The sequence below is a fragment of the Antechinus flavipes genome, chromosome 2 (assembly GCF_016432865.1).
Source record: "Antechinus flavipes isolate AdamAnt ecotype Samford, QLD, Australia chromosome 2, AdamAnt_v2, whole genome shotgun sequence".
Lineage (NCBI taxonomy): Eukaryota > Metazoa > Chordata > Mammalia > Dasyuromorphia > Dasyuridae > Antechinus > Antechinus flavipes.
Genome location: NC_067399.1, coordinates 45875546 through 45902547, shown reverse-complemented (window position 1 = coordinate 45902547; position 27002 = coordinate 45875546). Strand labels below are relative to the sequence as shown.

General features: G+C 39.3%; 1 protein-coding gene across 1 annotated transcript in view; it reads left to right on the top strand.

Moving 5' to 3' along the window:
- Positions 1-27002, top strand: part of ZFHX3 (zinc finger homeobox 3) — a 199509-nt gene that overhangs the window by 122124 nt on the left and 50383 nt on the right. Inside the window, 1 exon segment of the mRNA XM_051974700.1 lies at positions 13043-13150. Within this exon segment, the coding sequence (XP_051830660.1) occupies positions 13043-13150 (108 nt within the window).

Genomic DNA, 27002 nt, shown 5'->3' with positions numbered 1-27002 from the left:
GCAAACCTTGTGTTCCAAACTTTTTCTCCCTCTTTTCCCCCTCCCCTCCCTTAGACAGCAAATCATCCAATATATGGTAAACATGTGCAATTCTTCTATACATATTTCCACAATTTGAGCAAATTATTTATCCACTTTGGCCCTCAGTTTCCTCATCTGTAAAAATAAGGGAGTTGGATGGGATGGCTACCTCCATGACCTTCATCTGTCTAGCCTGTGCCAGAAAAGGACCTTGGGCCTGATTTATTGGACAGTGACTATAGTTGTATACTACCATCTGTACTGAAATATACCTTGGAAGCTTATCCCACTGACTGTGCTTCAAGTGAATTGTTTAGACTCTTTCCCTTAACTTCTCATTTGTCTGCTCATGTGCAGTGATTTGGTTCCTCTAGTTTCACTTGGACCATGCGTCGTCTTCTCTATATTCACTCCAGTTTTCCAAAGTACTTGTTATACTGAATGCATGAAAGCTAAATGCAGTAAATTCTGACCTCTTTCTGTACTTAAATGAGAATTCTTCTAAGATCTGGCAAGAAAAGGAGCATTTAACCAATGCGGCTCAGGACTGCCTTTCAGGCATTGTAGTCTGTCGACATGTTCTCTTCTCTTGTAAAGATTGGTTCTCTGGGAAGTTCAGGCCATTATATGGAGCTTTGTTTTATGAACCAACTTGTACATGTGCTGAGTGTAAGTGAGTGACTCATGATCACCCAGAATGAAGTTTGATGTCAATCAGCCACTCCCTCTACTATCCAATAAAATAGCATTTGTGCTCTTTGCTTTGGGAGGATATTGCAGGAGTTAAAGCCATCTTCTGAGAAAGTTTGAAAGTTCTGGGATCCGGTGGATTCAATTATAATACAAAAGATACGCTGGGAGTTAGACTCCCTCAGTCTGTAAATACTTTATCTTTCTCTTCTGCGTTGGCCGGTCGTATCTTCCTGAATGTCTTGGAACTTCATCGCCGGCTTTGTTTCTTCCACTAACATTTCTCTTATCTCTCTGTCGTTGTTGGCATTCTCTTTATAAACACCATCCCACAAGCTCTCAGTTCTAATGCTGCTCACCTCCTGGCGGAGAGATAATGAATGTAAAATGCATAGAGACTTATATGTTTGAAGGCATGACCAATGTGGGGATTTATTTTGCTGGACTGCAGATTGATAATGAGTTTCATTTTTGTTTGTTTGTTTAATAAGGGTGGGTATAGTGAGAAGGATAGGTTATAAATGCATACAGAAATAAATGTTATTGAAAAGAATAATCTCACTTCTACCCGTAAAATAGAATAATCATTTACTATTGCCTTTGGTGCAATATATTGCATTTGTATAGAGATACTTAAATACACATAAAGATTTTGTTTTCTTTTTCTCTTCATCAGAGTGCCTTTATCAATTTCTAATTCAAACAAAAAAAGAAACATGATTTTTTTAATATCATGTATAAGGTTTTGTTTTTCTCAAGCCAAATTTTTTTTGATTTTTTGATTCAAAATATTGATACCTATTCCCTTTAATGAGATATGCTATATTTTTGGAAAATAATTCTTCTCCCTTGCCCATCAGCATTTATTTGTATGCATGTATATTTCCAGTAGGTGGTATTAAAGATTGATTCTTGGGCCTCACACCTGGAATGTTAGCTTCTGAGCTGCATCTGTTTGTTTTTTGCTGGTTTTTAAGTGTCTCTTTTTGTAGTGCAGGGGGATCCTGCCCACCACATGGTGCCAAGAACTCCTTGTCCCAGTTGGATATCAGGCACCTGACTGCTGGAATAGCCAGTTATGAAGCATTTGAACAACAAATCAAACATTTTGTCCCAAACAAATGAGTGGCTACAGGCCTCCCCTTCCCTTTTCTACGACATCCTCTCCCACACACATCTCAGTCCCCCTGCTTTTCTCTTGGCCCCTTTCTATCCTGCCTTTGCCCCTTCTAATGCCCTCCCCTTTTGTTTTTTAAATGAAATTCCCATTTGATCTCCACAAGAGATGCAAGCCTCTTTCTCTGTTTCTGCCTCCAGTCCTGAGTTGGATTTATTCTTTCCTCTTCTGTTTTGTCTTTGAGGAAGGGGAAAAAAAACTGCTTGGTTTCATTAGGCTTACATTTTGCATGATACTCCTTTCTGGAAAATTCCAGTTTGGTGTAAGGTTAAACTGTGCAAAATACTATTTGAAAGAAAGAGAGAAAGAGAGAATGAGAGAAAGGAACTTGTCAAAATGCATTTGTTAGATCACATTTTAAATGAAGTACAATTGAAGGTAGTTTTTGTCCAAAGAAAGGAAAAAAACCCTGAAAATCTGCTGAGCTCCAAGAGAGTGCCCCTCCTTTGTTGTCCTTCTGACATTGAAGTGTAATTTTTCATGGTTATTTGGACTGGAAAATGGGTGGGGGGGGAGAGAGATGGGCTTGCGATTATTTCCCATAAATGACAACACAATCACATCACGCTCCACTACAAACATGCTCAGGGAATTTGCCTTTTTTTACATTTCATGTGTGAAAATAACAGCCACAATCATAGTTCTGTAGAAATTGGAGGGAACTAATCCTTGCTGAATTCAGTTGGCCCCAGAGTTAGTGCAATTTGGGATGTAGGGAGATTCTTAGGTAACTTGAAATCTGCGAGTGTTGGAGGTTTAGACTGGTTTTTAATAAATGAGATAGACTGGGAAACCTTCGGTTATTTCTTTCAAAAATATCCCACTCCCCTTAGAGTAACTGATCATCAGGAAAATAACTGGTAACCTTAGTCCAGGAAAACTAGAGGAAGAGTTTGTGATTTCTGATTGTTGCTAAGGTTTTTCAGTGACAGTGTGTGATACTGGTTTTAGCTACTTGGAGTAGTCATCACAGTGGGTGGTGATGATGATGAGGGTGATGATGAGGGTTAATAGTGATGATGGTGATAGTGATGGTGGTGATGGTGGTGATGGTGATGATGATGGTGATGATGGTGATGATGATGATGGTGGTGGTGATGGTGATGATGATGGTGATGGTTTGATTTTATCTTTTAATGAGAGTGAAGAACAATGGAATTTCAGACAGCAAAAACTCTTGACTTCTCCCATTCCCCCTAGCTTCTCGCCTTCCTGTCCCTTTTGCTAGACTGGCTGAATCCAGTCCTTGTGAGGGTTGATAAACATGGCAGTCATTGTCACTTCCTGGATATTGAGAGAATTTGAGATTTGGTGCTTTGGGGCTCACTGTCACATGGAGTATATGATGTTATGTCCAAACGAGTTGAATTTTCCCCAGGAAGTCTGACAGAAATGCCCATTTCAGACCAATAAAAGTCTCGTCACCTTTAGATTCTCCGACTGGAGAGGAGTTTAAATCAAAAGGCAACCCAAAAAGCTTTCAGACAGCTCTCTTTTTCTCAAAGAACTCCACTGCTGCTGACGTTCCTAACAGCCATGGTGAGCTCAGGGCCAGGCCTTGCAGAGCAGTCCTGGGCTCCTTCTTCCTTGCTGCACAATCACCCATTTTTCTTATTTCTGTAAACAGTACAGAGATCTTCAAATATACAAAAGCATAAATGGTCTCTATTCTCCAATTAGTCATTTTTAATAATGCCAGAGTTGGATCTTTTATCCTAATGCCAAATTCCAGGAGGTTGAGGGTGGGAGTGGGGGCCCAGGGTTGGAGGGAGAGACTGGGGCTGTGTTAAGAGGGGTGGAGGAAGAAACCGGATTCTCTGAGCATCAGATTCTTAGCACAAAGGCTCTCCTTGCAACACCCTTTGGCTGGCAGTCTCCCCCCATATTTCAAACACTATCCAGAAACTCCAGGCAATGTAGCTCAAGAAGTATTGAGTAAACGAGAGTCTAGTGGCACAAACAAATTTTGTGGTAAAATTCCCACTTGAATCATCATTTCACTTAAAGAACTTTGGGGATTAAAAGCTCATCAATGACAAGTCCTTGTAAGTCCTTACAATTAAGAAAAAGTTTATGTGGCCCTCAAAATCGGTGACCTTTTTTTCCACCTCCCTAACTACTGTGAGCTTTTTTTTTAATTTGAATTTGGGTTTAAAAATTATAAACAATACCTTTTTTTTTCAAGGCAGTTTTGTTTAAAATTGCTTGATGATCTAACTTTGTAAGAATTCACGGGTCAAGGAAAGTTAACTAGAAAAAAACAAAGAATGAAGTTTTTACATTGTTAGACAGATTAGAATTAAGTGTTGCCTGTCAATCTGCTCATCTTCAGAAAAAGAGAGTTAAGCTGACAGAGCAGGGTACAGAAGTGTATGTGGAGTGGGAATGAGACAGTCTAGCCTTTATTTTAGTAGGCCTGTGATTCATCTTCATAGATCTTTATGTGCTTTTATCAGTAGTAACAAGGTAAGCTTTTGAGAAGATACCTTACAAGATGCTGTTTGGTACCAAGATCCAGATGAAGAATATGATTTACATTTTTATTCTTCCTTGGATCTTTCATAGTCACTTCATATTCACCCATGCACTTATCTTGGTCTAGTTTGCATAATGGCTGTGTATTTTTTTTTTTACTAGATTTTAAGTTCCTTGAGCACAGTCACTGGTGTTTAATTTAAGTTTGGTAGCTCTTCAGTGGCAAAGCCAGTGTAATACCTCTGACTGGCACGTAATAAGGTGTATTTGCCATAGTGGTTCATGTTGTGAAAAGGTTATAATGCTGAAAAGGTTTATGTTTCAGGGATGGAGATTGAGAAGGGAAGAGAGCCCTTTCTGTGCCTTAAATAGTCTTCAAGGAGTGGCCATGGCCAAAAGATGTTAATGGCCCCAGATCCAGAGGTAGGATGATAGTTTTAGAGTTAATGTGATTTAAAGGGCATCTAGTCCATCTGTCTCATTTTACAAAGACAGAGGAGCCTAAGATCAAACAGGTGAGGATAGAGCCACTAATGAAAGCCAATTTTACAGATTCCAAATCCAGTATCTTCTCAATGTACCCTGGTTCTCCAGCTTGTCAGGACCCAATGGAGCTTGCATGGCTAATGATATTAACCTTCAAGAATTTAGGGAAAATAGCAGATTCTATATCTTGAAGGTTGAGTGCTCTTTGATGTTAGGGGTCAGATCCTCCTGGAATACTTTTTTTGTTTGTTTTACTAAATGATTTGGGACTTAAAATTCCTTTGGTTCTGCTGAGATTTTGTGTGTGTGTGTGTGTGTGTGTGTGTGTGTGAGAGAGAGAGAGAGAGAGAGAGAGAGAGAGAGAGAGAGAGAGAGAGAGAGAGAGTCAGAGAAAGAGAGAGAGAGACATAGAGACAAAAAAAGTGACAGAGAAAGAGAGACAGAATCAGAGAGAGATAAAGAGAGTGACACATAGCGAGAGACAGAGAGAAAGAGGAAAGACAGAAACAGAGATAGAGAATGAGAGAGACAGAGTCAGAGACAGAAAGAGACAGAGAGAGAAAAAGAATATTAGAGAGAGAACCATTATTTCTCCAGGTAGCAGTACACAGTAAGGCATGGATGAGAACTTTAGTAGGGGCTATCATGATAAGCCTTTTTAAATGTGTGGCTTATGATAAATATTCTTAGTAGAAAGAGGATTGTTATTAGGAAAGAAATGGAAATAAGCATTTATGAAGCACTTGTATTGTACCAGGCACTAGGCTAAGGGTTTTGTTTTGTTGTCTTAACCAACATTAACTCATCTGATCCTCATAACAATCCTGCAAGGTAGGTGCTGTTATTCTCATTTTACAGATGTGGAAACTGAGGCAGGTAGAAGTTAAGCATATTGTGTAAGGACACATGGCTACCGAAGTGTCCAAGGCTCAATTTTGAACCCAGAATGTTCTGATTCCAGGCGCAGCCATCCATTTACTGTGTCACCAGCTACCTTCGATGAATTCCTAGGCTTTTCAATTATAAACCCTCAGATATTCCCCGAAACATTTTCTGTCTATATGGGCCATGATAGTTAATCTCGTGGGATATGTTTAGCAGTGTTATTCTTCGCTAGGTTACTTCTCTAATTCAGTATCCTTGTTGAACAATCCAGAATCCTTATAGGGCTATAGAAAATTGAACAAATTGTTAAGAAATTGAGATATGTACTTGAAAATCCTGTTTTCTGTTGATTTGTAAATTCCCTACTTGATGAGCAGAAATGGAAACTTTTTCCAAGCCAGTTGAAGGGTGCCTGCAAGAGAGAAATGTATTCATATCTGTAGATATGTATATATAACTATCTATCTATCTTATAAGCAGTTCACATCAACTATAACATAATAGGACTGGAAATAAATTAAAGAAATTAAAAAAATACTTCCACACATTATAAAATAACTTAGATGTTAATATGCAGTTTGGGGGCAGCTTGGAGGACAAGTGAGGAATAACCTGCTGGTAGTGTCTATCATCACTGTTCAGTCAGATCATTTTCCTGACACAAATTCTGGATTTGGAACTGTGATAGGTCCACTTTTTTGAGAAGGAAAAGGCAATAGGAAATCTAGTGCTGAGCCCCAAAAAGTGAAAAAGTGGTTCCCAGAGCAGCCACATCTCATTGATAACACTAACTCAAACTGATTTTGGTTTTTTCTGATTTTATTAGAATTTTTTATTATTAACCTTTATTAACCATGACCTTCCAATTTGGTGAAGACAGAAATTAAAGCAAAGCCCAATACTTTATCGTATGGAGAATTATTTTATATACAACAGACTGGGACACGGTCAAGGTTTCTTGTCATTGTGTACAGCATGGGGTATTAAAGAAACCATTAGATTTGGAATCAAGAAAACCTAGATTCAAGTCTTGCCTTTTACACTTAGCTTCCAAAAACAAGTCATTTAAATTACCATAGTTTTAGTTTCTTCAATACTAAAATGGAGATAATAATGTGTGAGGCATTTGATTCAGAGAACCGTGCTCTCTTTGGAAACTGGGATCTGGAAATGTCACTGCAAGAATATCGGGGAAAGGTTTGGGCATCATTGCTGCAGTGCCCCAGCGTTGCCATAGCTGTAAAGGTCATGAGCCATAAATTAAGGGCTGGATGGGATCTCGGAGGTCATCTAGATCAACCAAGGGTAAACAGGCTCAGAAAGGAGAAGGGTTTTGTCCATGGTTACCCAGGTAGAAAGGAAACCAACACCAGCTTGCTCCCCAATGCCATGTGCTCCTTCTCATTATTAGGGAACAAGAGGAATAGACAGATAAATCCATCTATCTATCTATTCATCCGTCTATCCATCCACCCCCTCCATGCCATCTTTCTCATTGCATCAGGGAAAATGATGCCCACTTGTGGCCAGCCTCGCCATGTTCCCATTGCAATACCTGCTCTTGGGAATTTGTTGAGCTTCTCTCCTTTGTGTTTCTGTGGTTGCACTTGGTTAATTAGGTTGAAAATGATGAAACAAAAAGCCTTAACCCTATCTGAAAGAAAACAGGTTGGTTATTTTATTTTATTTTTGTTTCAAAGAAGAGGTCCTGTATACAATTAAAACTTATTTCTGGTAAACCTCATTCCAGGAAAGATGAGCTTTTAACAAAAGGCTTTTGACAGCTGCAGGCTATTTCATTTTTTTAATGCCGAATGAAAAATCAATACATTTTTCTGGGTTATACATATTCAGAACAGGCCTGATATTTCCATTATAATGGGAAATGGGTGTCTGTGCACATCTCGCCTGTCAGAGCGGCACCATCGCATTTTCCAACCCACTGCTAAATATTTCAAACCTGATTTGATTGTGGTTCATGACAGCTAATGTTTCTCAGCTCTTGAGCCTGCCGACAGGGAGGGAGGCAGACACACTCCCTCCCTTCCCCCTACCCTTCTTTCCTCTCAACCATTACCCCCTACAAAAGGGGGTGGGGAGGGAATCTCATTTCTTTTGGATCACAGGTTTAGTGTATTGTTTAAATAATATGGCAGTGAGAGAGCTCTGTGGACACCCTGCCTCTTAGAAGAATTTCCAATTTTTTTTTTTTTATCAGATTCAGGTACCACAGGGACTTTTGTCAGAGTTTCAGAGAAGGCAGATTTAATTTTCATCTTCTTTTTTAAAAGATAGGAACAGAGTTTAAAGTTGATGCAACTCCCAGTTCTTTGAAATCTAGAAGAGACTTGTAAAGTATATCCAGTGGGGGGAAAATTGCCCCTTCTACCCCTTCAAGAAGTAGCATCATTTCAAATAATGTTGCTTTTAAGAGGACTTTCCCGTCTAGGAAAATGGGTCACATCTTGGGAATTGGTAGCGTGCACATTTCTCCAACATTAGAGGGCAGCTTCCTATCCTGGCTCCTTAATGTTTACACCTCTATTTGTGGCTGGCATTTTCTTCTACAAACCAATTTCTCAGGCTTTGTAAAATTGCTACAAATCCCCACTGGGTTGTCAGATGGCATAAAAGGCCTCTATTGGGAACAGAATTCCCCACAGATTTGGGAAACATGTAGTTATCTTTATCAGGTTGTTAGGCATAAGTAAGGTGTGTTAGAGGATCTTTTTGCATTTATGTTCAGTGAATCCACTTTTATTTAAAAGAAATTGTGTGATGCTATAGTATCAGCAGGAAGACCCAAAATGAGGCAGGAACTTTTCCCTTTTAGAGGATCTGGAATTCTTATAACTAGAGGCCATGAGCTCTGCCCTCAACCACTGGGACATTAATGAAGTGAGCTGGCTGTACTCAGCCGTGAGGCCTGAACAAATGTTATCTGTAAAAAAAAATTAAGCGATGAAAATAGACTTTTAGAATGACTTCAGAGAAGATTTTACATGGAAGTGGAAGGCAGAAGAGACAAAGGAAGAATGGGAAAGCCTGATGATTTTCTAAGAAGTTTAGCTGCTGTTTCTTTAGTCCTTCCCTAAAAAGAAATCCATCTGGTGAGGAGTCAGGAAAACATTCCAGAAAAGGTTCTAGCCTTGTTTGGGTGACAGCAAGATGGGCGAGTCATCTGAGCCAAAGGAAAGATTCCAAGCCCCGCCCTGAGTGAGAGAGACGGGAGGCAGCATGTGTCTAGCAGGTCAAGCCCCCACCACCTTGACCACCGTCTCTCCTCAGACCCTGAAGGAACAGCCCAGTACCCACAGCCCTGGGAATTGCAAGGCTTTCAGTGTGGAAATGCAGTCAGCCAGCACTTCTTGAAGGTTATGGCCAGTGACCCGGAACAGAAAGTTTTTACTGCCAAAGACACCATCATGTCAGTGGAAGTGATGTTGAGGAAGAAGTGTTACTGAGGTCTTTGCCATTACACCCTGAGGGCCACGGGGCCACCTGACTCGCCCCCTCAACCTTCTAGACATTATTATTATTCATTAGAATAGAAGTTCCTTGAGAGCAGGGGACCACCTCACTGTCAAACTCCCCAGCACTTAGCCCAGTGCTCAGTAATGGCTCCCATTCCTTCATTAATGCTATTATAGCCTCGACCTTCTCTGCAACCTTTTTAAATAGGGAAGACTATCCCAGATTTCTGAAAGTGCTTTTCTGCCTAAAGGCAAGGAAAGAGCTTCCAGAATCATTGCGTTTAATTGTTCAGTGGGCAATACTGCTAGGATCCTAATACTCACTTGAAATGTAATAGGATGGAAAAGTATTTTGACTGGCCTCTTTTAGCATTTAAAAAAAAAAAAAAAAAAAGAATCTGTTATTTTCCATAATGAACAGAGGTGCTTGTTGAAACAGGCTTTTCCTGATCAAACTGTTCATCAAGGGTATACTTGTGTCTGACTGATAATATGGAACGGAGTATGAAATTTCTATTGATCGAGGCCAATTTTTGTTGCTCTTATTGGGTGAAATGTCTTTCCTGGTCCAAGAAAAGATCTGCTTGGTACTCAATCAGTATGTCTGTCCTACAGACGTTCTAAAAACAGAACCGAGCAGAGCAATATTTCTGCCTCTCTTCAAATTAAAAACTGGATTAATTCCATCTTACCCTTCTAATAGACGCTTTCCTACCCACACCCTCCTGCCATTTTACTGAGAGCAGGGAAAATGAGAGACCTTTCTCCGGGGGGAGCAAGCCTCCGAGCCCTTGACCCCAAGGTCCCATGAATTTCCGGCTTGGGTCGCAGTGAAGGGCTTTCTCTATCCTTTGGGGATTAAAAAAAACCCAGCCCCCTTCCCTGCACGACCATGTGAGCCCCGAAGCCCGTCAGGGGATTTTGTCGTTTGTATCCTTGTTTTTTCATCATTTTTCTACCTTTATTGGTATTCATAGCTCACAGTTTTCCGGTTACTGTCAGCCCGGGCTTTCATCCATTTTAAAGAGCTATTTTTCCCCTTGTTGTTGATGATGATGGTATAAAGACAGATGGTGTAACTGCTTATGAATGTCCTATTTTATTTCCCTAGAACCAGACGGTTCACTTGAAGACATATATTATTTCCACATGCTCAGGTTAGGCAGCCCAGACAGTGTCTGAGTCCTGGAGCCAGCTGCCCCTTTGCCCGCCTCTCCATGCAGACGCTGACACCTGTAGGTCACAGGTGGGACTGCAGGCGGACCCAGCCTGCGGGGCGGGGGCGGGGGCGCTCAGCTGCTCGGAGCCCCTGCTGCCGCGCCGAGAGGGCGCGCCGCCCCGGCCGGACCGCGGGCGGCCATTTAACGAAGGCGTGGGCCCGGGGACGGCGAGAAAGAAGGAGACGGGCAGGCTGGGCGGTAGGGGAGCTTTAAGGAATCTGCATTAGCAGCCCCCCGCTGTTGGCGGCGGCCGTTACCTGTCCCGCCGGCGGGGAGGGGGACAAAAACGGAAGCCTCCGCCGAGGGGAGTCTCCGACTTCAGCGGGCGAAGCTCTCTGCTGGAGGGGGCCGCCCGCCGCTGCCCGTCTCAGCTCCCCTTTGTGTGCATATTCATACCCACCCAGCGCCCGCGGCCACGCGCCCCCACCTGCTGCACGCCGGCGCACCCGCGGGCCTACGTGTGTACATGCGGGGGCCGCGTGCACACATGTGCGTACGAACCTGGGCGTGCGCGCGCACCGACACATGCACACACCCATTCCTTCCCTTTCCAGAAACTGTCCCCAAACACCTTGTGGCCAGCAAGTAATCCCTGATAGTTAAACAACTACTGACCTCCTTGAAAAATAGGAAATTCAACGAGATACTCGGCCCTGGACGAAAGAGAAATGAATGTGCTTGCTTTCCTGCCCACAAATGGTGACTTTCCCTTATCTGTAAAAATAAACCGGTGGCTTCCACTAGATGACAATTACTTCCCTGCTGGCCGTTTGAGCCACTTGCTCAAGCTCATTCAGCTTTCAGATCCGAGAACCGGACCTAGAACCCCGGTCAGAAGCCTTGTCTCATGTTCCCTGTCCGAGAAGCTACTACTTCTGAATGAGTCGCCCAAGCATTCTAACCAGACGCACGATTCCGCTCTTAGTTATGACTGTGAGGGAACAAGAAATCTGGGTTATCTTTAGTATTTCAGTGGGAAAAAAGTGAAACATGAGAGAGTTGTATGCCAAGATTTGTTCAGCGAATTGCAATTGGAGATAAAAATAGGAAATACCACATTCGGTGCCATATTCCCAAAGGGCACACCATAAATGCTAGAATGATAATCAAAGCAGATTTTCTGATTCTTAGTCCAACCCACTTCTTCTGGGTTTCCATTGCCCTTTCAAGAATAGCGAGGAGGAATTAGGCTCTAACTGGTGAGCCTCACTTACCCCAACGTGTTTTAAAACTTACTATTTAGAAATAATTTTATGCATCCTTAAAAAAAAGAATTTTGTGAGCTTCTTTTCTTGAGATCTGTAAGCTAAAAGGCCTTAAATTCACATTAAAACAGTGGGAGTTAAAATGATCTATATTTTGATTGGTCCAAAACCCCAAATGTATTTGATGCCATTTCCAGAAATTGTTTTGGATTATAGATACCTATTGGCCAATAATAAATGCCAGTCTAAGCCTCATTTAGTCATTGTTTGGGTTTTGACGGTTCAGAGTAAGTGTAACCAGCAATTGTTTCTTATTGGCTAGAAATCTTGAGGGTCTTTCCCTTCCAGATTGACTTTTTTTTTTTTTTTTACTTATCAAGAGGCCATTCTTTGGAGCATTTTTTTTTTTCATGTACACCCTTTCATATAAGGATGTACGTTATTTTTTAACTCTTAGAAATAACAATTAGTTTACTTGCCCAGAAGGAGTACTTCTTTCATGTCAGGTGGGCAGGAAAACAATCACATTCATTTCTTTTATTTCCAGCGATGGGTATGAAGTTGAATTTTTAAAAGAAAGGAAAAAAACTGGGTAAAATTTTCATTCCTATTTTTCAAGTTTAATAGTTGTTTAACTATTAGTGATTATTTCCTGACCAAAAGGTGTATTTTTGGAACAATTTCTGAAATCACTGTCATTGATTAAAATCTGAGACTGATTCTCCAACTGTGGCCATGTCTGAAAGTCCTACCTAGTTTTATGTATGAAAAGACAATTTGGGAAGGACATATAAGGAATCCACAGCCAAGATAATCTAAAAGCTTGCAGGGATTAGAAATCATAAAGGATCCAAATGGGATCCAAGGAATCAGATCCACTTTTGACTCTTGACATATCTTGGTTGATTTTGAGCCAGTCACTTTATTTTTCTGAGCCTGTTATCTCAATTATAAAATGGTGCTGTTGGACCCAGTGACCTCCAAGGTCCCTTCTCCCTCAAATCTGGCTTATTATGGCAGTTTTCTAATATAAATGCTTTACTTGTTAATTATGAAATGTGGAGGGGTTGTTTAGACAAGCTTGATTTTTCTCACTTTAAATATCTTAAAATCTGCATTTAAATATGTTTTTCATATATACGTATATGAAAGTACCTATTTCCATCTAAATACCAATGTATCTTCCTTCGATGTTGATCAGAACTATCCTGCTGAGCCATTCTACACTTCCTGATGCATTTCAACCTACTGAACCCAATAGAAGGCCAAGATCATTGCAATCTCTGTTTTGGGTCAAAATCACTGGCATCTCAGTTTTGGCCATTTGACAATTCTTTGAAATAGCTGTTGAGAGATCTTCACTTTCTCTTTTAAAAAAAAAATGAAATTGTATTTTTTGTTCTGTTTCAGAAGAATCAATTGAAGATGCCGAAGGACCCAGTGAAACAGCTGCTGACCCAGAAGAGCTCACTAAAGATCCAGAAAGTGGAGGTGATAAAGACCAGGGCAAGTGGCCAGGTAGGTTTTGGCCACCCTTTGAAACCAAATCCTATACTCCAAAGCACACAATAACAACTGAGAAAATAGGTAGCCTAGAATTTAGCAAATCATCAGAGATAAATTGAATGGACACTGTATTAAATGTGTGTGTGTTTTACCTAATGCATTTATGTAAATGTATATACCTTTATATTAATATATATTAATATTTTTTATAATAGATGACTTTTGCTATTCAACTTTTCTTTGATATTATTCCTAATATTGAGTTAACAGTAAAGGCTTTTATTCTTTCTTACCTCTTTACAATATTTGAAAAAAAAGAGTTGATACTAAGCTTAGGAGAGGTTATCTAGTGCTTTTCACAAAGAAAGGCATAATAAAAGATTTTTGATGAAATATTTGTTGAATGAATGCATCATGTTCCCACTCTTTCAATTTGAGGTTCTAGAAGCTGAGGTGGTAAGGTTAAACCTAAGAGAGGAGAGCCAAGGTTTTTCCTAAAGAAAATTGAATATCAAAAGCTGCATCTGGGTTCTGAGGAAAAAAGAAGCCAAAATTCAGAAGAAGCATTATACTCTGAGAAGAAAAAAAGTAGTTTCTAAGGAAAGGGGGAACAGAGGAACAGAAACTGATAAGTTGCTTTTAAATAAATTTCTTAAAACATAGTTTTTTTTTAAAAAAAAAAAAAAAAAAGGAAATATGTCAAGCCAAAAAAACAAACAAACAAACAAAAAAAAAAACTTGCGTTTGGTCATCCTAATTCATATTGCATGCCATTGTTAATATTGTAATGCCTTGAGATTTAAAAAAAAAAAAAAAATTCTGCCTTCTTAGCCAGCATTGGTCAGGACTTTGCTTCACTTCCAGGCAGGGCTATACTTAAATCATGTTCATTCTTGGGCTTCACCATTTAAACAAGATACAGAAACTTGGAGATGGTCCAGAAAAGAACAATGAAAATGAATGAAGGCTTGGAAAATACTGCCCATGAGAAAAGGCAGCAGGGATTGTGGCTATTTAACCCTGAAATGAGAAATATGAGGGGCAATTTAATCTGAAAAGAATATATCGTAGCTAGTTATCTGCCACATTTCTGTATCTACTCTAAAGAATTAAAAAGTTTGAAATTATAAAAGAAAATTGTTAGGTATTATGTCATTGGAACTTTCCAGGTATGATAGCTGGCCAGAAATTGGCAATGTAGAACTAGAATTCAGGAAAAAAATTAAGTTTGGGAATAGAGAGTTTGGAGTCAGAGAAAGATTTGAATCCAGGAGCATTGATGAGATTACAAAGATAAATATGAGAGCCTCCAAGGACATGCATGTTTCAGGGAATAATGATCCGGCAAAAGTGACAGCAAAGGAGAGCTTGGGTATGTAGGGAGAGCCAAGATCATTGCCATGGATACTAAGGGAATGGCGGAAGGACTCATTGCCAAATCCACAGTTTGTAAAGAAAGAATGAGCACTGAGAAAAGGTTATTGGCTCCTGCCTCAGGATCGTTGATCATCTTAGAAATAGTGGTTGCAATAGCCAGAATATAGGTTTAATTATAACCATCTAGAATCTAGAGTACTTTCAGAAATAGGGAAATCACTGCTTCTAACCAATATGCATTTCTTCATCTATAATGCTATTAAGGAAGCTTTTATGGGAATGACAAACAAAAAAAAATTAGTAAAAGAAATAATACCTATGCTCAAAGGGCTCACTTACTAGGAAAGAAAATATAATGTGTGCAGACCTAAGTAAGCACAAACTAATTTGGGGAAAGAAAGAATACTAATCAGAAGGCATCAAGAAAAGTCTTGAATAGGTACCTGACTCTTGAAAAAGATAAGGACCATGAAAGGGGAAACAGAACAGTAACCAGAGGGGATGGCTCGTCAAGTGAAGAGTTGGGTGTTTTTTTAATTGTGGAAGAAAGCTACGTGTTTGTAGCCAGTGGGAAAGAAGTGCCCGTAAACAGGCACAAATTGGAGATGTGAACGTAGGGATAATTGGTGAGAATCTCTAAGAAGATGGACAGATGGAAATGTCATGAAGGGTGTTTGTTGAGAGGTTTACCGTGGCATGGAAGGCTGGGTTGAGCGCTGGTCCTGGAGTCAGAAAAACATCAGTTCAAACTCAGCCTTACACAGTTGTGTGACTCTGAACAAGTCATTTAAACTCCATTTGCCTCAGTTTCTCCAAATACAAAATGGGGATGACAATAATAGCACCTACTTTGCAGGACTGCTATGAGAATCAAATGACAGAATATTTGTAAAGCATTTAGCACATAGTGGACAATGTATAATTTTGTATTCTCTTTCCCAGTGACTAGGGCGAAGAACTGTCGGGGATCAGGGTTGAGGATGGCATGGATTGGGGGTAAACAATGGCAGGGTAGACAAAAGGAGCGCAACTTGGAGTTATATGCTGGGAATTAAGCAGAGAGGGTCAGAAAATCTTTCTCAGGAAAGCACAACAATGTTGGTTCTCAAAAGATGATTTGTTGTAGGCATGGTCTTGTTGGCAAGTGGGAATAAGCCAAAACCATGATTCTCCATGTTCCCCGAGCTCGAATCCTGGTTTTCAGTGTAATTGTGGGCTGAAGGGTAGAGATGAAGCAGACACGTGCCAAGTGCTAAGCATTAGTTGAAATGTCTTAACACGTGGATCAGGGAATCTGATGTGTCGGTCAGGAATCAGGTGAAGGTTGGCCAGCAACCTGGGGGCTGCTCATTGCTGTTTCACCCACCGTAAACTCTTGAGTTACCTGTTCGTCTCATCGACCTGAGAAAGGGCTGACAAACCTTATCCGACCTTGCCCCTTTCCAGGTGGGAGCACAAGTTAGCTGTACTGGGCGGTCCAGAAGAACTGTAAGACAAAGCCCCCTCAAGAAGCCTCAGTCCATTTGAAATCTCCTGAAAGATGACCCTGCAAATGTGAAGTTTAGAAGTAACAGTAGTAGTGACAAATGGGAAGCTCAATAGGAATGTGAGCTACCCTTTGTTCTCACTACAAAGTTAACAGAAAGCATGGAACATTTTCACAGGCAAGCCAAGTGTCTGGAAATGCTCTTTAGGGAGAAACATCCTTCTAGCAAACTTTTCCCCTCCTTTATTTGCTAGTTGAAATGTAAAAACAGCTGCTTGATCCTTCCACGGAGTCAATTTGTGTATGTGAATAGTAGATTGAAAAATCCTTGATGTCAGCAAATGAACAACAATTATCTCAGTAATTAACCAATCAATTATAAATTGTTACAAACTACAAAACATATAATTAAAATGATACTTATCACCAATAACTAGAGAACTGAAAAAATATGAGAACAAAATGATTATATTTATACTTTTTGAACTGTTTTGGTTTTCAACTTCAGAGGCCCATAATGGAACTAATGAGGTTCTTTGAGGCAAGAAAACTCAGGTGGGGGAGATTATGTGGTAGTTAAAAAAGGGAAATGGGAAAAAATATGATGTAATGGCATGGAGATTTTTGAAATGTTCACAGTTCTGTTCAGTTGTTTTATTTGTTGTTTTGATCCTAACTTAAATTCCAGTTTGTGCTATTTCTGGAGAAATGGCCTAAAGGGATTTTTCTTTTCTTTTATTAATTTTTTTAAAAGCCCTGATGCTTACCTAACAGAACAATTAGTGCAGTGGAGTGTCCCTGATTCAAATCCATGGTAGATTGCTAAGAAGGTATTAATGGGCTGGAGAGATCTAGGAAGTTGTTAGAGAAAAGTATGTTTGTGGAGCATGCTTCTGGAAGGCATGATTTCAATCAGATTTGACATGTTTAACATAAATGTATAGAGTAAAGCTCTTGCCATTTATGAATATTCCCTACAGGCCTATCGCCTTTGTAATTACTGAGACTGGGAAACAAAAATAGGTCACATACATTTTGTTGGAAGTCTATTATCAGTAGGCATCCTCACCCAATATACATCTGGGCTTACATGGACATGCCATGATGTTGGAATCAGAGTAATGACCACAATATAATCTGTGAGAGAAACAAATAAACAAAAAAAATCAGAATGGGGAAAAATATTAACATATTAAATGAATCTAGAAAGGATTAGAAAGGAGCTTACTAAGTAAAAAGAATATTAGATTAGAAATAAACATACCTGGGTTCTATGTCTCTCTAGGACATTAATTAGCTATATAGTTTGAATAAGTCACAATTTCCCTGGAGCTCAATGTTCTTATTTTTGTAATAAAGAGATTGAACCATATTCCCATGGTCTCTTCCAACTGTAACACTTATATCTTTGCCTAAGAAGTCTAAGAAATGAATTCAGTTAGTCAATGAGCATTTACTCTCAAGCACCTACTGTGTGCCAGGCATTCAGTAGGTGCTGGCACAGAACTGACAACTAGCTTTTTTGTTTTCCAGTTCCAGCAGCATTTCCCCTCTAGGATTTAGATAAACTGTCAGAAAGTATTCCGTATGTTTGGGCCCATAATAGTATGGGCCCATAATAGTATATGAAAATAGTATTTTCAGTGAACTGAAAATAGCTGTAGTCCCTCAGTGATAGCATTCTTGGGCTTGTGATGTAGAGGATGGAGCTTCAAGGACTCGGTTCTTTTGTATTCATGGCCATCATGCGATATCGTTTCACTGGAGAATGGGGAAAGTTCAACTGACTAGATATGACTTCAGGGATCTTTGAGTCAGTGTATTTTTCACAGCTTTGTAGTAAGGCTGAGACTAGTAGGACCCCATTTCTTCTCTGTGTCCACTTTCTCCCTCTCTCACCTGTTCCCCCACATTCTCAAAAACACGTCTATGTAAAAGAACATACTAAATATCCAGTTGCTCTGGGCCCAGTTGGGAGTTCACATTCTTACAAAGAAAGAAAGCTGGTTTTGTTTTTTCATTTTCATACACAGTTGGGAATTAGGAGGCTGTGCTGGCTTTCACAGGACCAGCTCTTCTCCACATACCCCTTACCCCTTTTTTCCCTAAGGTATTTTCTGTATAACTTGGCTGCTTAAATGTACTGCAAGCTGAAATCTATCTCACAATTAGAAAATAAATCTTTTGGATTGTTTTTATATAAGGAAGCAAAAATAGAAGTAGGGTAGATTTCTGTACTTTTTGGAATGCCAAAACCTCTCAAATGACTTGACTTTCTGCATTTACTTTTTATAAGCCATGATAGTAGTGGGAATAAAAATGATATTGGTGGTAAATACCTGGAATTTGCTTTTTTTGCAGGGATAGCAGGATACTTTGTTTATCCTAATACTTATTTTATTGGAGCAGATGGTATCTCTCTTTTGCAAGCAGGGAAGTCAAGAGAATGTGGATGAAGGGATGAGCATTTATTAAGCCCTTATATGCTAAGCACTGGAATCACAAATTGAAAAGCAAAACAGTCCCTTTTATTAAGAGGCTGACAGTCTAATGGGGAAAGACAGCACTTATAGGAAAGGTAAGTCAGTTAAAAGTCAGAGGGAAAATCCCATGACTTTAAGGCTGTAGTGAAAAAAGATTATCAAGTCCAGTTCTGATGGACCATTTGACAGTGCTGAGGACTTTATTGGTGAGAACTTTGTTTTCTGCGACTTCTCTTTGTTGAGGAAGTGAAAGCTTGCGTCAACTACCAGGCTGCAGAAAATGGCTGAGAGCGTGGGCCTGGAAGCAGTCTGGGGATATTGCCCCTCATGGGTGGGTGAGCAGTTGGTAGCAGTGGACCTCTTCTCCACAGTGAGGGCTTCAGGGTGACCTCCCTTATAACTCCACTAATAGATGTGACAGAACTCTGACCTGAAGTCTCCGATATATTGCTCTTTTCTACCAGGCTACACTGTTAATTAGTATAACAAAAATTACTTTCATGATCGTGTAGGGAGCAATAATAAAATAGAATTTAAAACAACAGACTTAATCAAACAAATACAAGGCATTTATTAGCCACCTACTATGTGCCAGGCATTGTGTTCACTGCTAGAGGTACACAGAGAAAAGCAGAAGCAGCCCCTGCTTACAATCTAATGGGGAGATGCCCCCAGTGTAGGCTTAGGGCTGTGTTGTCTCCAGCAGTGAGCAGGAAATAGCCACTGGTCAGCCAAAGTCTTTACTGTTTCCTCAGGAAGAATGATTTTCTGGCCTGATATAAAATGCTTTAAGCCAAGTGAATCCCCCTGGATCCAGCCACCAGTACCTCCTAGGAGAGGGCCTGATCAGGGGCCCATGTCCTAATAATACAAGCACCATGGGCTTATCTTGAGCTTGACTCCTTTTAGAAATCTTATAGAGAAAGCTAGCCTTTTGTAAGTGTGACCTCCGTTCCTAGGGGACAGAGAAATGATTGTCCCTAAGGAACTTCTCAGCCAGTTTGGGGAAGTCAGCAATCAAAAGATTCCAATCCCTCCTTTAAAATAGGAAGAAATCCTAAGTGTTTGCCCTCCCTATAGAATGGCCCCACTAGGAATGACTGTTCATTGGAAGATGAGAACAAATTAGAAGTAAAGCTGTCATTGTCATGAATTATTCTTGAGAAAGAGGGGGAAAGTGTGGTTTTAGTCTTCAAAACTTCCAGATTTGTAAAAATATCTGGGTTAGAGTTGAGATGTTTTCAGTTTAGGAAAACTTCGCTTAAGCTCTTTCTAGTTTTTTTGCTAAGTAAAAAACCAGATCTGGTCTCTCAGCTTCTGCTGAATGAGGATATCATCATCTCAGCTGAGTCATCTAAACCCCCAGGCCTGCCTAAGATGTGCCTTCTAATATAGTGACTCCAGAAAGGAATGGTTCATGCTATTTAATTTGCATACTAAAGCAAGTCTAGTAGCTCCAGTCTTAAGACTTCTCTTGGGCAAATAAATGATCACAGAATATAAACACAATGTTTTCAAAAGAATTAGAAACTGTTCATAACCATAGAAGATATTGTTCCAAATCACTAATAATAGAAATGCAAATCAAAACAACATCTTGGGTTCTACTGTATACCTAGCAAATTGGCAAAAATAAAAGACAAGAAATAATCACTATCTGAGAGGTGAAAAGATTTGTGCAGTAATATATACCATCAGTGGAACTGTCAATTATTCCAAATATTGTGGAAAGCAACTCGGGGTTATGCTAAAACAGGAACTAAAATGTCCATATCTTTTGATCCAGAGATCCATGTGCTTGGCAATATACCCCAAGGATGTTTTGCACCAAAATATTTCTACCAGCTACTTTAAGTAGCAAAGAACTAGGAATAATGCTAGATGCCCCTCAATTGGAGAATGGCTGAATAAATTGTAATATGTGGATGTAATGAAATATTACTGAACTGTATGAAACAATAAATAAAATGAATAGAGAGAAACTGGGGAAAATTTATATGAACTGATACAAAGCAGAGTAAACCGAACCAAGAAAATGTTATACACAGTGATTTCCACAGGGCAAATGGAAAGAATAGCAAACAAAGCCAAAAACAAAACTCAGAATGTCATGAAATATATTAATCTCAAAGAAGACATAAGGCACTATGTTCTTCCCTGCTTTGCTAAGGGTATTTGTGTATATAGAAGACTGCATATAGAATTATTGTTGAGTTGTGGTGAGATTTTTTTTTTCTTTGTTACAATGAATGGATCACCAGAAGCGGAGGATATGAAGTTAATATTAATCTATACAGATTCAGTCTATTATAGTTATCAGCCATATTAATACTGTTTGATATTAATGTTAATTATTTGTATTAATCTAGTTAATTAAACTACATTAATTTATATTAATATTAATAGTGAGTAAAGAGTCCAAGTTTGTGGAAAAAGGAAAAAAAATGTACACAGCTAATCTACTATAGAATAATCAAGATCCTTCGAACAGAATGGAACATAAACTTTAATAACCACAAGAACTCAAAAGAACTTTTAAATAGTGTGTTCATATTAAATTCTGACCATATCAAGAGCTAATAAAGTTCCTGCTAAAGGAATACTTTCAAGATGATCTAATTGTATTATGTGTAGGATTGATTTTTTTGTTTGTTTGTTTCCAATACAGTATCTTTTGAAAACAGGAAGGGAAGTTCTCAATATTATGCTTTTATGGAAGGACCTTTTAAGTGGACTTACATTTACTATTTATTAAAGGTAGGGGGGAAGAGTATGTGATATATCAGAGTTCTAGAATGGAGAATGTCAAAACTTACAACAGTCTTCCACATTTAAAATAGTGAAATTCTGGTACCAGAATGAGTCAGTCCCATGTTAGGTTTGTTCCACTTCCAGCATCAAACTTAAGTATCTCATGTCCATTTTAAAAATCGCTTATAAAAGACAGTGTAAAAAGATATTAATGAAAATTGGAAAAGGAAAAAAAAATTTCCCCATTCAAGTGATACTGTTAATCTCCTTAAGACATCTTCAGATTAGCCTGTATTTATCAGTCACCTATCATGTGCCTAAGTACTGTCTTGTTCTGAAAAAGATAGGAAGTGCTTCTGCCAGGTACCTGGAAGATCCTGTACCTGCTGCTCTGGCTTGTATGGATCTAGTAAACTCATATGGAATTATAAGTAGTGTAATGTTATTACTAATACAGCAATGATTATAAAATTCTTTTTAACTTTCAAAGTCTTTTCTTATCTATTATCTTACTTGTGGGTTGGAGGTAAAAAAAAAAAAAAACTACAGAATGTGGATGGCTTCCTTTAGTTATGGAGTAATTTTTAAGAATAACATTTAAGCATAATAAGAGACCCATTATGCCCTATTATCCTGAGGCCATCTAAGTATAAAACTGGAAAGATTGTAGACAGACCAAAAAACCCAAACCAGAAAACATCTATAAAGATTTTTTGTAAAACTTCTTCATTAGTGACAGTGGGCTTGTTGTATTTGACTGTACCATCACATTTCCCTGAGGTGCTAGAAAAGATACCAAAGAAAAGAGATGGGAGAGCAGCTGGCTCAGACTCATTATGCACAGAGGACCTTGATGCTGGAGGTGACACAATTTTGAGGGTGTCAAGAGATGATTCTTCAAAGTACCTGAAACAAGGAAGGGAAAAAAAATGTATATCTTCCCTTAGCATTGCCCTACAAAAGTAACTGAAAACATTCCTCACAAGTGACCCTTATACTTGCTTTCCCCATGTGAACAAAGGTTTTATGAGAGGAATCCACTCATACATGGAAGGCAGCATCCAGGAGGAAGATGCAAGAAGGCTGTAACAGATGGGCTTTTACAAATGGTATTCTTCCTAGTCACATAGCTGACTGCTCACTGTTGACAAAATGCCACCGTACATTCCTCCCAAAAAGTATCCCCCATGAATACCTCCAAATCATATGAATCCTTGTAAAATATAACAACAGAGAAAATTGATTTACCCCTCTTAAAATAAATCAAGGCATAAAACAGGGAGACATGTTTGCTGCCATTATTGAGAATGCATAGCACAGAATTGAAATGGCAGAGAGGCTCCTGGTAGAATGTAGGTAAGCAGTGAGGACCTCCAGGTGCTCCCCTTTCTAGAAGACATGGTACTGTATGCATCCAGCTCAGGAGCGTTACAGATGTTACTAGTTGAAATCCATAAGTCCTCAAGATTTTAGCCTAACTATATATGTACAGGGGTAGGGAGGGGGGAAGTAGTTGAAAAATGGCTGTTGTGACTACTACAAGATACATTTGGATGGACACCCTGTAGAGCTGATTCATTAGTATAGATTCTGGCTCTATACATAATGGACAGTGAACTAAATCTGGAAGTGAATAGGAGGAGAGTGGGCTAAACTGCCTTAGGGAAATTGTACTTAGTTTTAATGGCCCCATTTTTCTTCCCAAAACAAAGGCCCATTTTTAAATAATATTCTTCTTCCAGTGAGGCTGTATGGAAGGAAGCCACAGAAATTCCAAAGAAAGTTGTGGGTCATCCGGAGGACAGTAGAGAAGCACATAGTAGGTGTGCACCGGTAGACGTAACATAGAATTGTGCAAAAGGATCAATGGAAAGGAAAGGAACGTGACGAGCTGAAGTTGTGGGAAGATGATTTCTGTAGCTCTGTAAGGGAGAAATTGGAATCATCTGAAAGTCCAATGAAGAGACTGTCATGGTAATTCAAGTAAAAGGAGATGAAGATATGAAGTTGGAAGAATGTGAATGAGAAAGGAAACAAGTATGAGATATTGGATGAATCCCTGTGGAGGATTTTATAGTTTATAGGAACAAATCCCACAGGACAAATGGACATGATACAGTCTTCATCTTTGAAGGAAGTACAAAAATGTGACAAATCCTCAAAGTACCAGATCACCTTACTTGTCTCCCCAGAAACCCATATGCAAGCCAAGTAGCAATAGTTAGAACATGGAACAACTAATAAATTTAAGATTGGAAAAAAGACTAAAATGAGGATGTATATTGTCTCCTTATTAAACTTATGTGCAGAGTACATCATGCAAAATGCCAGGCTGGATGAAACCAAAATTAAGGTTGCCAGGAAAAATGTGCAGAGAGGGCCTTATGGCCGAAAATGAGAAGAATTAAGAAGCCTCTTGATGAGAGTGAAAGAGGAGAATGTAAAAGCTGCCTTGGAGCTTAACATCAAATAAAACTAATTATAGCAACTGGTCCCATCACTTCTGGCAAATAGAATGAGAAGAAATGAAAGCAGTGTCAGATTTTATATTCTTGAGCTCAAAGATCACTGCAAATAGCAACCACAACTATAAAATTAAGATATTTGCTCCTTGGAAGGAAAGCTATGGTAAATCTAGACAGTATACTAAAAAGCAGAGACATCACCTTGCCAACAAAAATCTGTTTAGCCAAAACTGTGATTTTTCCAGAAGCAGTAGGTGGCTATCAGAGTTGGACCATTAAGGAAAGCTGAGTGCTGCAGAATTAACATTTTTGAATTGTGACACTGGAGAAGACATTTGAGAATTCCTTGGACAGCAAAGTGGCCAAATCAATCAATACTTGAAGCAGTTAATTCAGACTATTCACTGGAAGGTCAAATGCTGAAGCTGAAACTTAAATATTTTGGCCACATAATGAGAGGATGACACTTATTGGAAAAGACTCTAATGATGGGAAAGAACGAAGATAGTTCTTGGAAACAATGAACATGAACTTGGACCCATTTGGAGAGAGAGTGGAGGATAGAAAGGTCTAGTGTGCTTTGGTCCACGAGGTCACAAAGAGCCAAACACAACTGAACAACAACAAATACTGATTAGGCAATTACAAAGCCCACAGTGTAGCTAAATATAACATGTGCATTTCTCTGTAAGATTTAGGGGCTTCTGTAAAGGAGTATTTAAAGTCTCTCAACACAAGGCACTGGATTTGGAGTTACTGTCATTGATGGAAATCTCAGTATCGACTTTTCTATGATGATAACTAAAAATGTCCTCAAACCTATGGCTTGTAGTTACTTGAGTGATATAGGATTGTGACAGCATTTAAAAGAAACTAAGAAACAGACCCTCTGTCATCGCAGCTGGAGTCTTTGAATGGTGGGGTTCTAGCTTTGTTCTCACAGTTTGAGAACCAGCCCTCATGAGGTGTCCTGCCTCTTATCTATGGAAGTTTCTTGGTTTTTCTTTGAAATATGTTAAGTGTCTGATTGGAACACTTAATATTTAAAAACCAAATATGGCAACAAAACAGACTCCTTGAATCTGTTATTCTCTGCACTAGAAAGAAGGAAATTTCAACCTGTCTTATTCCTTTTCAGAAGTTTCATCATAGGTATGTTTGGGAGAAAAGTGTAGACCTGATCTTCTGGACTAAAAGCCCAGTCAAATCCTAATGATGACTCCAAGAGCAACTTTACCTTAGGTGTCATGTCTTTAAAATAGTGGCTTATGTTGAGGACAGGAATTTAAAATCATTATCTTTTGAGTAATCAATTAATAAAATAACGTAAAACATTCTGAGTTTCTACTGTACCACTCAAAATAGAAGAATAATACTTTGGCCACATACTGAGAAGATGAGACTCATCAGAAAAGACTCTAATGTTGGGAAAGATTGAAGGCAGAAGGAGAAAGGGGACGGCATAGAATGATATGGAGAGAGAGTGCCATGGAAACAGTGAACATCAACTTGATTTTTTGTGTGTCTGTAAGAAGTAAATATTTGAGAAATACAATTATAATAACATTAAATGCCTGTTTTCTATTCCTCTGATGATTCAATGTATACCTTATACTTTAGAGGAACGTTACCTACCCCAACCTTTTCATGTTAGAAAATGGAGTCGTGTATGTGTGTGTGTGTGTGTGTTTCCTTAATCAATGGAGATAGATCAAACCCTGCTGTAAATTTCTGGAGCAGGTGGCAAGCTGGTTTACGGAATACAGGGAGATGAGAACTTCTGGCTTACGGAAAGTAGCATGAATTAATAATCATTTAATTGGCTCCTCCATTATGCTGCTGAGTTGGAAGATGGAAGTTTAGACAGAGGGGCTGTCAGTGGTACTTTAGCTAAAAGAGGCTGATGGTTCAGAAGTGAGGAGTGGGGGAGGCTGTTACTGCCTTTGGCCTCTGCATGAGGATCAGATGTCAGCCGGCTTTACCAGGCCCCTCTGGGTGCTCACTTTGGGGCTACAGATAGGAAAAGTGTCAGCATTTTTATGAGCACCACCTCCACGTGGCACACGCTAATGAGGAGGAAATGGCGAGAAGAAACTTCCCAGCAACAAGAGATGGGATGTGAAGGAACTTTGCTTCGGATTGACTGGCGCTAAGATGCTGCCCCCATTGGCTAGCGCCTTGGAAGAGAGCATTGGGGGTGCTGAATGAGGCAGAAATGCATCTTGTTCGTGATAAATGGACGGCCAACAAATCCGCAGCTTCTCAAGAGAAAGGATGTTTTCAGGCAATGAGTGACTGAAATCTGGGAGTGAAGTTGCCATTTCATTTCTGATTTCATTCTCAAAATCCGTCATTGTCAAGATCTCAATGCCCAGATCATTTGCCTCTCTGGCCTCCTGCCTCTGGATTGAGAATAATCAGATACCAGGTTTAATGTTAGCTCATTTGAGTGGTACACTTCTCTGATGGCCTTCTAAGTGACAAAACTGAGACTTTCTACATTTTTAGATAAAACCTCATTGATCTGATGAGAATCTAGACTTTCCCTTTGTTTTGCATATCCTTGCTTCCTAGTACAAATGAATCAAGAAAAATAAAGCTCATTATTTGGGAGTAAGGGGAAGATTAAAACGGTTTGGAACAGTTTTAAGCCTATTCAAACATATTGAAAATAGTTTACTCATCAAATCAAAAGATGCCTCATCCCCACTGAGATATCTCACGTTCCTGTAGAATTTTACAAATTGAAGACTTTTTTCATGATGACCCTGTGAAGTGTCAATATACAGTCAGTTGTTTCCCCATTAAGGGAGGTGGGGGAGAGGAAAGAAAAGAAAGGGAGGGAGGGAGAGAGGATAGAGAAAGGGAGGAAGTTCAACCCCAGAGGTCACCATGGTTTTTAAGCTATAAGGTCCATTGTTCTGGTTTGAACACGCACGCACACACATCCCTCAAAATTAGTCTACATGCCATTTTTTTAACTGTAATTTATGCTCAGCTAAGTACTTCACAGAAGCAGCTTACCAATTGGAAAGCATGTCAAAAAAAAAAAAAGACTCCTTCCACATTAAGAGTGATGGACTCTAATATAAAAGTCATATATTGGCTCCTAAAATTACTTAGAAATAAAATATTTTGCCTAAGATATGAAGGAAGTTAGGGTTACAGAAGTGATAAGGAATTCTGCCCTTTGTTATGTGGCTTCCAGTCAGCATTTAGTGTCAAGAAGACCAATACAATCTTTCATCATTAGCCAAATTATTACACTTAAAGGACAAGATTAACTTGAAGGGAAATGACAG